At 35.8% G+C, this 12,328-nt stretch overlaps 2 protein-coding genes across 2 annotated transcripts in view; both read left to right on the top strand.

Annotated features, from left to right (window-relative positions):
• LOC117336597 (SET and MYND domain-containing protein 4-like) overlaps window positions 1–12,328 on the top strand; it is a 42,158-nt gene that overhangs the window by 14,533 nt on the left and 15,297 nt on the right. The window contains exons 9-15 of the mRNA XM_033897209.1: window positions 8,496–8,623; window positions 9,447–9,552; window positions 10,069–10,129; window positions 10,281–10,450; window positions 10,847–11,238; window positions 11,549–11,622; window positions 12,208–12,326. Coding sequence (XP_033753100.1) covers window positions 8,496–8,623; window positions 9,447–9,552; window positions 10,069–10,129; window positions 10,281–10,450; window positions 10,847–11,238; window positions 11,549–11,622; window positions 12,208–12,326 — 1,050 coding nt within the window. The remainder of the gene's footprint in view (window positions 1–8,495; window positions 8,624–9,446; window positions 9,553–10,068; window positions 10,130–10,280; window positions 10,451–10,846; window positions 11,239–11,548; window positions 11,623–12,207; window positions 12,327–12,328) is intronic.
• On the top strand, window positions 2,425–4,386 carry LOC117336081. The gene has a single exon (XM_033896450.1). The coding sequence runs from the start codon at window positions 3,389–3,391 to the stop codon at window positions 4,058–4,060; it is 672 nt and encodes a 223-aa protein (XP_033752341.1). The 5' UTR covers window positions 2,425–3,388; the 3' UTR covers window positions 4,061–4,386.

Genomic DNA, 12,328 nt, shown 5'->3' with positions numbered 1-12,328 from the left:
TCTCAGGTCAAAGGTCAAAGTGCATATTTTTCTAATAATTTCTGATCCAGCAATAACATTTAAGTCTTTTAAGATATTCCAATGAAAGTTGCTATATACCTTTATCACCCTACTGACAAAGTTCAGTAAAACCTTGAACTACAGGTCAAAGGTCAATGGAGTTAAAAAAAAATCAATGCATAGTAAGGGAGAAGGGGAGACATGATTTTGTTCACAAAACCAATCTCTAGTTTTGTCATTATTTCTTACTGGCCCTCTGAGCCATTCTGGTCCTCTGTGCCTCTTGTATATGAAGGGAGTATGTGGCCCATCTGTGGGGTAGAGGGGTGAGATATGTATATATTATAGGAAATGGTGGTAAATCTTTTAAATCTTCTCCTTCCATGAAGAATTTGGCCAAATGTGTACAAAATTTGATGGTGTAGAGGATTCAATGTTGTATCTCACAAGAGGGTACTGGAAAATAAGTGGTGAATTAGATCTTTATATCCTCCTTCCATGTGGATAGTGGAACTAAGGGTATCGGTCCGGAGTGAAATGAGTGAAAGTGACTCGGTGTTTTATGAAAGAAGGGTATATTCCTCTTGAGAGTCCAGAAGTAGCTAGGGCTAAATAGGGGATAGAAATATTAGCTATTAAATTTAAGCATTTCTCAACTGAATTTGCTATTAATTATCTTTTGACCATTAAGGTCATGTTATATGATTAGTATTCTTTTCCAACATGTTAAAGAATACCGGGAAGAATTTGCCCCGTATACACTGAGTATATGTTGGCAGTTGTGTCAGATTGAAGCACATACGTGTTATGGTTACGTAAATGTTCATTCTATTGGTCGAGTAGCTATTTGTTATTGTTGTGTTGGTTGACTTTACATGTTAAGAGTATATAGAGGATGAATGGTACCCTATGGTATTTAGAATCAGATTCTGAAATATGGAAATACAGGTATTTGTAATACATGTATAACTCATATGTGAATATTTTGTTATGGTTGGCAAAATGTCTATGTGAGAAATGCAGTGCAAAAGTACCTCAGCTGTGGATTTTGTTAAAAGTTTAAATACAGGAAATGTAGCTGACCTTTTGTATATCACTAAGTTGTGGAGCCATTTTCTTGTATGAAAAAGTTAAGGTAGAACTTGTAAAATCAACTCTAGTGCAGAAAAAACATCAACCCTCCTGCCAAAAAACTGTATACATGTACATTTACTTGTAAGGTCACCATAGGTAGGCTGCGAGAAGGATGATATATAGCATTTCAGTGGTAAATCCTAACTTACTAATTCTTTGGTCACTTTGAAATTGCCTAGACGAGAAAAGTCTTTCAATGTACCCTAATCCCCGGCAAGAGTGTTGCTATCTTTTCTATTTGCTAAACATACACACAGAATATTGGTCTATCAACACGCAGCCACTTCCCACGAATATTTCGTATTGAAATCGTTGACAATTCGTTGTAAGACCTATACTGGTATTATCATGAACTTCGTCCATATATCTTTGTTGTATATCTGCCTGTGTCAATGTTGATGCGGCGATCAATGGGAGACTGTAGTTATATGTGGACACAGGCAAGGTTTATTGAAATGTCACTAAAAGTATTAGATTTATCACGAGATCGCGATTTAAAACAAACATTTAGGCACCTGTTCCTGGTATTGATGTAGTGAACTGTATTTGAGTTACAAACTTACGGTAAATACTTGATCTGTCCGCTGTAATTTTTCTAGATAATTAATGTGTTTCTAAACTCCAATTACACGTGGAAATTGCATGTATATTGTACTTAATTTCGGACATGTTCTTTGAAGATTTGTAGCACCTGTACACGGTATTTTTTCTGTGTTGCTTTCACAAACAAATTTTGTTTACATAGTGCTGAAGTTGATGCATTAAATTTCTTTATGTCCATGTTTTGTGTATTTCTGATCCAGTGGAGTATTCTAACATTATTGAATTTCTTCTGTTAAATTAAATAAAGTATGTATATATATAGATATATATGCGACACTGAAGCACCTTTTGAAAGTAAACACATGGAGACCGTCAAGTAGACACTTTACAAGGTTTAATTCTGGGGTTTAACAAACATTACACAATGCTAAGCTGAAAGATTTTTATAATGGTGGCCATGTTTGACGTCATCTGGTTGTATTAAATATATAATATAGCTCCTAACTAGCTTTACAAGTGAAAGTTTGCTTTTTTTTATCTTTGACTTTCCTGTTAATAACAACAAATATTTATTTATGTCACAAATCAAAGTATTACTGATCCATTCTTATTTAAAGTATGGGTATACAATATAACACTCAACAACTTAGTTTTAAGAACTACAAAGCAATTTCATGATATATACGAACATTTCCTATTTTGTCTTCTCAGTGGATAGAAAAATGTGTACAGAGAACAGTGTTTGTAAAAAGATGAAAAAAAATGAAAGAATCTCTTTGGTTTTTCAAAAACTGGAGATCTGAAATTATGAGTGACAAATATTTTTGTGTGGCCTGAAGAAAACTAAGCAGGGTGATATGAGGAGTTTAAATCATTGCTTCTGTTTCAGCTAATTTTATATCTTCGTAGGTAAACAGAATTCAGGGTATACATCACTTTTAATCACTGTTAGCCATACACTGTCAGACAGGTAACCAACCCTGGCCTACAGCCAGGTGAGAAAAGGTGCAAAGTGATTTTATTGGACCTGAATTTTTACCATTAGCTGCAATCGATTACGTTCAGTCGGTAAACGTTGAACAGGTTCTGCTGTGCTGGGCTAATCCGCGAGTAGACAGATTTAATTTTCCAGCGGGATGAAGAATAGAGACCTTCAGTATGGATTTTAATAGTTACAAAAGGATTTAAACGCCTCTCCTATTTCACAGTGTTCAATTTCACTGACATCCTAGTATTGAGAGGTGTTTTATATAAACAGTTTGTCTCATTGATGCTACCTTGGCTATATGTCCCGAGCTCTGCGTCATTGGAAAATCATATTCGTATGGATCATTGAACAAAAATTGGTTTATTTTATAAAATGCTTTGTGAAAAAAAATCAACACTTTCTGAATGTGTATCTGGTCAGGCCAGACTATAAACAGTTTCTATTTTACAAACTAAATAATGGCTATGGCTTATTGAACGGGAAAAAACTGCAGAATTATACAGTGAAATTTTGAGCGTTTAACAGGTTTAATAGTTCATGGAGAACTAAAAAAATTCTGTGTGTCAGGAATTGTTCTGGGTTTACTTGGAATAGACACATATTTCTGAATCGGTAAAAGGCAGTTATAAATGAAGTCTGGAATATTTGGACCTATCATACTTACTCAAGACTTTCGTGAGGAATGTTACTATATAGTGTTATAATATAACCAGAGTCTTCAGGATGAAAGCAAAGTGGGAGGTTAAAAGCATCGAACATCATCCAGCGATTCGAACAAAAAAGCAGAATAATGTTGCTGCTAGACAGATGGAAAATCAAATTTCTTTCATGGAGAACAAGTGTCTTTCTCAGACCACAAGGCTTGAACAGTCGATGAGAAATCTGAGACGACAACTGGATGAAATGTCGCAGGAAAAGGAGCGTACTGGAGAGGAACGCGCACGACACCGAATTACTTCAAGTTATATAATGCGTCAGTACTCTGTAACTCCAGATTTGAATAAACTAAGACAAAATTCTAAATCGTGTGAATTTCTTGCGCCACAAGGTAAACATCAATGTCTGCACTTCCCTTGTACGGCCCCAACATCCTATCATACCATTGGTTTCAGGATCGATCCCGACAACACGTCTTGGGTGCCATGGAAACAGTTACGACACAACCTTAGTGATACAGCATTAGCTGCGATGGGGAAGTCGGCCATATTGAACACCGGGATTTCACGTTTAACAGCACAAAAAAGATCAGAATTGTTAAAATTAGAAATGGAGAGTCGACGAAAGAGATCGGAAAAGGAGAAGCCACCATCTTGGCAAGTGAATTATGGGAAGCCAACTCCATACAAAAGGCTAAAATACCCAGTAAGACTGGATCCAATAGATATGACTTTGTGATGGCCCAGGAACTCTTGATGTTTGCTCAAAAATTACTAAGACAAAAATTTGAGAATCATTGAAATTTACCTGGAGGACTTTGTTACCATGGCAACAAGTAACTTTTGCTTGGTTGAAATATTTTTGTTTGCTATTTTAACTTATACAGACAGATTTTTTTGTTTACAGACTTATTTCATAGCTGATCAAATCAATATAACATAGCTATTTAAAGTTTATTTTTATGTATTTATTTTATTTAAGCTAGCTGTGATTGATAACTTTTATCTGTTTAAGTTGAACATGTTGATAAATGTAAAAGTTGACGAAATAAATGTTCCGTTTTATATTTTTTGTTCAGTCATTTTTGATAAAAAAGCGAAGTACATCTGTCTTAATTCGTAAGTAACCCTGACAGTTGCAAGGATGTTAAAACCAAAAAAAAAAAAGGATAAATACTGTGTACTAACATTTTTTTAAATTTGACAGCTTGAAATGTGGATATCTACAGTCGTATGCCAAATGTGGGTTGACAAAATTAAATTTTACTATATAATCATAAATTATCAACTTTTTCAATGAATTTTCCCGAATTTGTTGATATGCCAATTTTAACAAAACACTGAACACTGAAAGATATTGATTACTGGTAAAAGTCCTTTTCGTAACATTTTAATGAATTTCTGTTGCAAATAACAAGAGAAATCAAAAGTTACTTACACCATGAAAGTTTTACAATGTCATTTTGATGATACTTTGCTAAAGGCAATCAGGAACACAGATCCGACAGGAAAATTTGATTTTGTTGTTAATTTCAGTTCCTTTCAGCATACGCACAATATGCGAATGATGTGAGGAAACTCTAGATATTTCTTTTTCAGCACAAAATTTGTATTGGTTTATTAGGCAGAATTGGTGTGGAAATTATTTTTTCTGGTCATATCAATTCAAATGCAAATTACAGTGAAATTCTATGTAATGTAAATACTAATTTAGCTAAAACATCGGTCGACAAAGGCTTTATCAGGAAATTGATCATACATGGGTTTATTATTGATTGTTTAAATGAAGCTAGCAAATAAAAAATTGTTGACAAAGCTCACTAATTGGAACACCACTATAATTTATTTATCAATATAGATACAAACATGTATAATTTCAGTGAAACCATGAACAGGGATATATCGACAGACAGAATGTAAAATATAAATGATCATATCTGTTTTATAGTTTGTTTGTTGGGTTTATCACCCCATGAACAGCCAGGGTCATTTTTGATGTCGGTCTCCTTGTAGTAGCTGGTGGCTACCTCACTGACCAATATATGGAGGCCTGTTGCATGCCATCCAGGGCCATTACGGTAAAGTGTCTTGCCCAAAAGACACAATCCACATCTGCACAGACCGGTCCATTTCTAATCTTCCCGAGAAACACAAACTGACACGGGTAATGTGCATTGAACCACGCACCTCGGATCGTCACCAGAGGTTACTTGACTGGCGCTCTAACTGACTGAGCTATATATAGATCACGGCCCCGAAGTTATCTCTTGTCCCTTTTTGTATCAGCAGTAATTACAATATAAGCTTTCCAGTTTTGTTATATTCAATTATTAACGAAGAGTGTCTAATTCTTTTCATTATTCAATGCCTTCAGATTTACTGATCGCAGAGTTTTCTTTATTCTTAAAGACAATTTATAAACAATAACAACACAGATAATGAGATTAAAATGATGTATTAACAAAAGACAGGATATCAACATCATACGACAATAATACTCTAACTCTACAATACACAGGTAAAACATATAGTAATATATCGAAAACACTATAATAAAACAAACAAATTGCATTTAGGGCTGTCTTGGCTGCTGCATATGCTAACACAATTACCCGCATGAAATTCCTACTAGGAGTAAGGCCTTATCCAGTAACAGGAAAGAGCCGTCCTAGTATAGGGAAACAGGGTAAGTATATAGAATTTAGCTGGTACGTTTTTGTACGAGATAATATAGAATAGGAAGAGCAGGTTGTTGCCAGGCGACATCCCGAGTCCTATTGGAGAACCAGGCGAAGGTCCTGTACAACAAAGACTGCTATCATACGTAGTTGGGTTACAATGACAGGCGAGTCCTGAGCCCTACTGAAGAGCCAGGCGAAATGGTCCTGTACAATGTTAACTATGTATGACGTGACATGAAATCATTATAAAATGAATGAAACCCCGATGACTTTGGGGCTAATGGACCGCAAGACTAATTTCGATAAGGTGTAACCATGCAGCAACCAAAACTACCAATAATTCGGAGCGCGGAAGGGGATGGTGGTGGCCAATTAAGAAAACGAATAACACAGGGAGATGCGGACAGGTCAGCTCAGCATCTCAAAGTGAAGATAAAAATAGTGCAACCTAATTGATATGCATAAGCACAGATAAGATAGAGGTCATAGGTCGAGTAGTAATCTTAACACAAAATGGACACATAAATTATACACATATATAAAATATATACACGACTAGACGATTGAGACTATAACTGAAGTGTAAGTTATTATGTTTATAAACAAAGTTTAAATATACTTTAAACAATAAATAATTTATGGACTTAAAAGATTTACATGTACATGATCTAAGAATCTTCTGAAATCTAAAAGTCCATAATACTAGCATTACCTAAAGGCATAGAGAGGTTGGACACTCAGTATGGAAAAATCTGATAGGATGTATTTATAAGTCTGACTGAAATCAGCTGTAATATATATGTATATATATATATATTATGTATTTATAAGTCTGACCGAAATCAGCTGTGATATATATGTTTATACAGTATATATATATAGGGCTTTGCTTACAGTGCATTATGCCTGAACTTATTAAATCAGTATAACCAAGTATAGCAGCACATTTTAATCAGATCAGCTCATTGATTAGGGTTTACAGAACTTACTACTCCAACGAAATTATAAAGAACATATCAGATTATTACACAATGATTACATAACCATTTGTCGTTAAGGCTGGTGAATATTGAGTACTTATAGAGCTGGCCTTAGGAATGATTGATGATTGTGTCGTATCAATCGACGGTTCGTCTAGGAATTATTGAAAATCGTGCCATAACTATGTTAGGTTAGACAGTAGGTGGTTGAAATTCATGTTGTATCATTGCTGGAACCTTTACATAATGATGTGACTCAGGTGCAGTATTTGTTTGGTATTAAATCCATGCCTGGCCTGAAATCCACCCATATCTATTGAGGCTATAGAGAAATACTAACAAGCGGTATTACATTGTCCTGTAAAAAGCCCTCCTAACTTCCTTTCTGGATTAAAAAAAAAATGGGCTCCTAACCTCTCTCACTCTCACAAGTTGTAGAAGGACGAGATATTTTGAATGTCTGTTACTTGGCATAGACTGTCCATATTACTGGTACTTATTTCATGTTTGAGGATGCTATGTACATCGTTGAAAGCATATATACTGCTTGGCACAAAAATTCATAAAATGACACCCACAGTATAGAAATGTAATTATCTAAGTAATACCAGAAAATGTGGAAAAAATAATGTCCAAAAATATTCACTTAGAAGATAGAAAGACAAAGATATATAACAAATAAAGAAGCAAAGCAGTTAAGATAGGATTTCTTTGGGATTGAACTTTTACAGATAAAATATTCAGGGGTCGCGGTGGCCGAGTGGTTAAGGTGTCCTGACACTTTATCACTAGCCCTCCACCTCTGGGTTACGAGTTCGAAACCTACGTGGGGCAGTTGCCAGGTACTGACTGTAGGCCGGTGGTTTTTCTCTGGGTACTGCGGCTTTCCTCCACCTCCAAAACCTGGCACGTCCTTAAATGATCCTGGCTGTTAATAGGACGTTAATAAAAAAACAAACCAAACCAAACAGATAAAATAAGAACCTTAAAATTTTGGAGCCGAGAGCAGTAAAAGCATAATACTTTAAGTATTTCATAAAAAATATGCAACAGCCTATTCTGGTTTTCAATTGATCATAATTACTCTTCTGTTGGATTGCCATATAACCTCAGGTGAAGATCCAGAGGTACGTGGTTCAGTGCTCCCTACCCATGTCTATTTGTGATTCTATGAAAGCTGAGAAACGGACTGGGCTCTGCTGTTGTGGTTGTGTCATTGGGCAAGACACTTTACCCTAATTGCTCTGGATGCCATGTTACATGCCTCCTATATGATATTCATTGAGGTAGTCACCAGCTACTACAAGGAGACCCCACCTCGAAATGACACTGGCTGTTCATGGGATGATAAACACAGCAAACAAACAAACAATCTTATGTTTGATATATGTAGTACCTGTAAAGGTGCTATTCACTTGTGGTGACCAATATAGTCCTTTGAGTCAGAGATTATATTTGGCATCATGTGCTGGTAATTAAATCCATTTGAAGACTAGAAAAAATATTTCCACAGGCTACACAAGACTTAGGGGCAGGAGACACACTTATCGTTGAGAAACCATTTGCTGCGGTCCTGCTTCCGGACCACTATGACTGCCATTGTCACCATTGTTTTGGACAGCTGGACATGCTGGTCATTCCGTAAGCTTTTCTTTCACCTGATCACTGTTATCAACATTACAAAAAAAAAACTGTGATCAATTTGATGGTCATTATCTTATCTGCCTGCTTTTATTGAAAGTATCGATCACTATACCTTCCACATACTAAAGGGCTACATAGAGAAATCAGGAGTGCTGGCATGAGTCCGCCCATCCAGGCAAAGCTTTTACAAGATACACACCATGATATTACCCCATCAAGTTCTACAGTGATTATTTTTTGATGATCATCAGTCAAGGTCAAAGTTCAAAGGTCATATAAAATACTGGATGAATACAAAATTTTGAGGAAGCAAAACATTTCTCGGAATAAAATGTCTAAAGTGAAATTTGTATCAAGCCTGGAAGTTTTACTGTACATAATATTCTCCTTATATTAGCTAGGGAAAAACTTGAAAATTATAGAAATGAAGTATGGTACACAAACATGTATTCAGGAATATGGGAATATACAAGATATCATGAATGTCATTCAGTTGGCTCAAAAGTCACCAAATCTGTAGTCAAGGTCAAATAAGTTTTTTTTAATGAATTATGAAACTATATAACAACTTTTCATTTACAAATAGCATTCAGAATTACACAATGAAACAAAAAATTCTCCATTAAAATTTAGTATTGAAATTAAACTTATCAGCTACATCAATGCAATCTTATTAAATCATTTTGTCTAATTGCAAGCTAGCCCTAATATCATAAAACATTTGTCATGATAATCATGATCTTCTGAATGTTTGGGATTACAGTATGATTACTTTTTGCTGTAATCATCGACAAAACTAACTGAGGTGTTTCTGTGACAGGTGTGATCGATGTACACAGGTGCGTTACTGTAGTCAAGAGTGTCGGAACCTTTCTTGGACCTCCTACCACAATGTAGAGTGTCCATACTTGGACCTGCTCCATTCTGTAAGTATACGTTAGAATTTGTTATGTTGCTATTCTCAGTATTGGTTTAGGAGAATTGAATCATTTGTAATACTGCATGAAATATTAACTGAGAATGATGTGCCATTTGTAATACTGCATGAAATATTAACTGAGAATGATGCGCAAAAAAGTTTTTTTTTGTTACACGCAAGATTGATGTGGGGTTACCATGGAGATGTTTGGGTGCTGGGTGGGTAGGGCCAAAAAAAAAAAAAAAAAATTAAAAATTAAAAAAAAAATCTAGGAAAGGGATTAAGAATGCCTGTTTACCATACAATATTACAGATCTAAAAGATATATGTCTGAAATAACTCATGAATCTTACAAATGAATATAGGTAAGGTTAATAAGAATAGAACTTATGACAAATATTTAACATTTAACTTCACAGAGTTATGTCCCTTGATTTGGTTATGTTCAGATTCCAGTTCAAGTCAATATTTTCCTTAAAAAGTTTCATAAATATGTCTTTAAAGTGAAACATTACTTTTACAGGTAGGGATAGCACATCTTAGTGTTAGAATTGTCCTGGTCGCTGGTCTTCAATTTCTTCTTGGTAAGTAGATATGCTAGCATAATGAATTAAATGGTACTTCATTATAAAGACATAAATACAGAGTACAAGGCTCTGCAGTATTTATGACGCGCTGGAACTTGTTTCATATATTCAGTTGAAGTTTATTATGATGTCATTGTTGTTAACACAGGGTTCAAAGAGAAGTTACAGAACCTTTCAGACCAGGAGAGACAGAGTGGGAAAGTAAGGGTCGGAGGTGTGAGTGAGGATGGTATCTACGGACGAGGATACCTTACTGTCTACGATCTGATGCCCCACAGTCAACACCTCGTCTTAGAGGACCTGTTTCAATACTCTCTGGTAATATAAACACCACCAGAGTCCAGATTTAGTTAGCATCATGTACATGTAGGGTGGTCGGGTGGCATAAGTTTATATACCTTGTTTTCACAATTGTTGTAAAATAAAGTTTATATGTAGAAAAGTTTTGAGAAAATCACATGAGTTCTAAGATAAGAGACAGGATTTTGTCCTTTATCCCAGCTTTCTTATATAATATGAATACATGTAGGTATGTTAAAAAAACAGTACAGTAAGTTTGATTTAGATATATATACCATGGAATTATATTGTTTTAACTTATTGTGGGGATTGTTCTCAGTGTTTGCATCATTTGGTTGATTTACTAATTCCAGGAAATAAACAAAATTAATTCCCCAACATTTGTGTCCACAGTATTCTTGTTGTCTTTTCCAGACTGCCTGTCTGCTGTTAAATATCTTACAAGTCTCTGGTTGGTTCAGATCAAATTCTGATGGATCTTCTGCCTGTGATGCCACACTGTCCAGGAATGCTGACGTTGTGCACGGCACGGAACGTTTGTCAAATGATGCTGGAAATGTGTTGGACAAGGAACAGTTGTCCAATGGTACTGGCGATCTGTTGGATACAGAACGCTATGTGGGGGGTCTTCTGCTGCGGCACATACAACAGTTAGTGTGCAACGCACATGCCATCACAGAGTTACAAGTGACGCAGGCAACTGACTTGTCGCTAGTCGAGACCAAAAGTCAGGTCCGGGTTGCCACGGCGATATACCCCACCGCCAGCCTTATGAACCATTCCTGTGATCCTACAATCATATCCAGGTAAAAACCTCTATTGAAGATTTAACTGAAACATCTTGATGGCTGGTCTGTCCTTCAATGGATTTCATTTCTAAATAATGGTTTTAAGTCATTAAATTTGATACAAAGAGTAAGTTTCTTGTTGTTCAATAACATCTTTGATTCTTCAGATTCAATGGAATCAAAATTTCATACAGACTTTCCTTATTTATGACACATATATGAAATGCTTATTTTGTCCAAAGAATTTCAATAATCATTCTTTATATCATCTGGATACTTTGTATCATTTGTAGGTACTACATATGTATAATATTTTCATAAATTTCAGTTTTGACAGGGATTCCTTGGTTGTAAGAACTGTCCGAGATGTGAAGAAGGGTACAGAGATCTACAACTGTTACGGTATGGAGAATTTCCAGTTATATGTCGCTTTTCCTCTTTACAGGGCCGCGGTGGTCGAGTGGTTATGGTGTCCGGCACTTTATCACTAGCCCTCCACCTCTGGGTTGCGAGTTCGAAACCTACGTGGGGAAGTTGCAAGGTACTGACTATAGGCCGGTGGTTTTTCTCCGGGTACTCCAGCTTTCTTCCACCTCCAAAACCTGGCACGTCCTTAAATGACCCTGGCTGTTAATAGGATGTTAAACAAAACCAACCAAACCAAACCAAACCATCCTCTTTACAGATGAAACCTTGTCAAAATAGAAATGTCAAATCTGAAAAAAAGAACATGAGGTCGTCTAATACAAAATTTCTATCAGATTGTTCTATATTGATCATGCTTCATCAATTTTGCAGAAAACAGTTTCGTAATTTTTAAGTGAAGACATTAATAAGTTGTCTCTCTAATTCATGGTTATGATGTCACGATTGTAATGATGTCATCATCACCATGAGAAATTACGGTCTCGTAAATCACATTTACCAGTGGTTGGATTAACACACAGTATAACGTAGAGCAGAGATAAATACCGTTTCCTCCACTAGGTCCTCACCACAAGCGTATGTCGGGTCCAGAAAGACGACAGATCCTCAGGGAGCAGTACTTCTTTGACTGTCAGTGTAATGCCTGTCAGCTGGATGAGGACCAGAATGCGATGTACATGGT

The sequence above is a fragment of the Pecten maximus genome, chromosome 10, assembly GCF_902652985.1.
Source record: "Pecten maximus chromosome 10, xPecMax1.1, whole genome shotgun sequence".
NCBI lineage: Eukaryota > Metazoa > Mollusca > Bivalvia > Pectinida > Pectinidae > Pecten > Pecten maximus.
The sequence above is the reverse complement of the archived record's forward strand: the minus strand, read 5'-3'. Positions and strand labels throughout refer to the sequence as shown.

Bases quoted from the DNA above. Each gene is read 5' to 3' on its own strand.
- LOC117336081 (XM_033896450.1), top strand. From the start codon at position 3,389: ATGAAAGCAAAGTGGGAGGTTAAAAGCATCGAACATCATCCAGCGATT.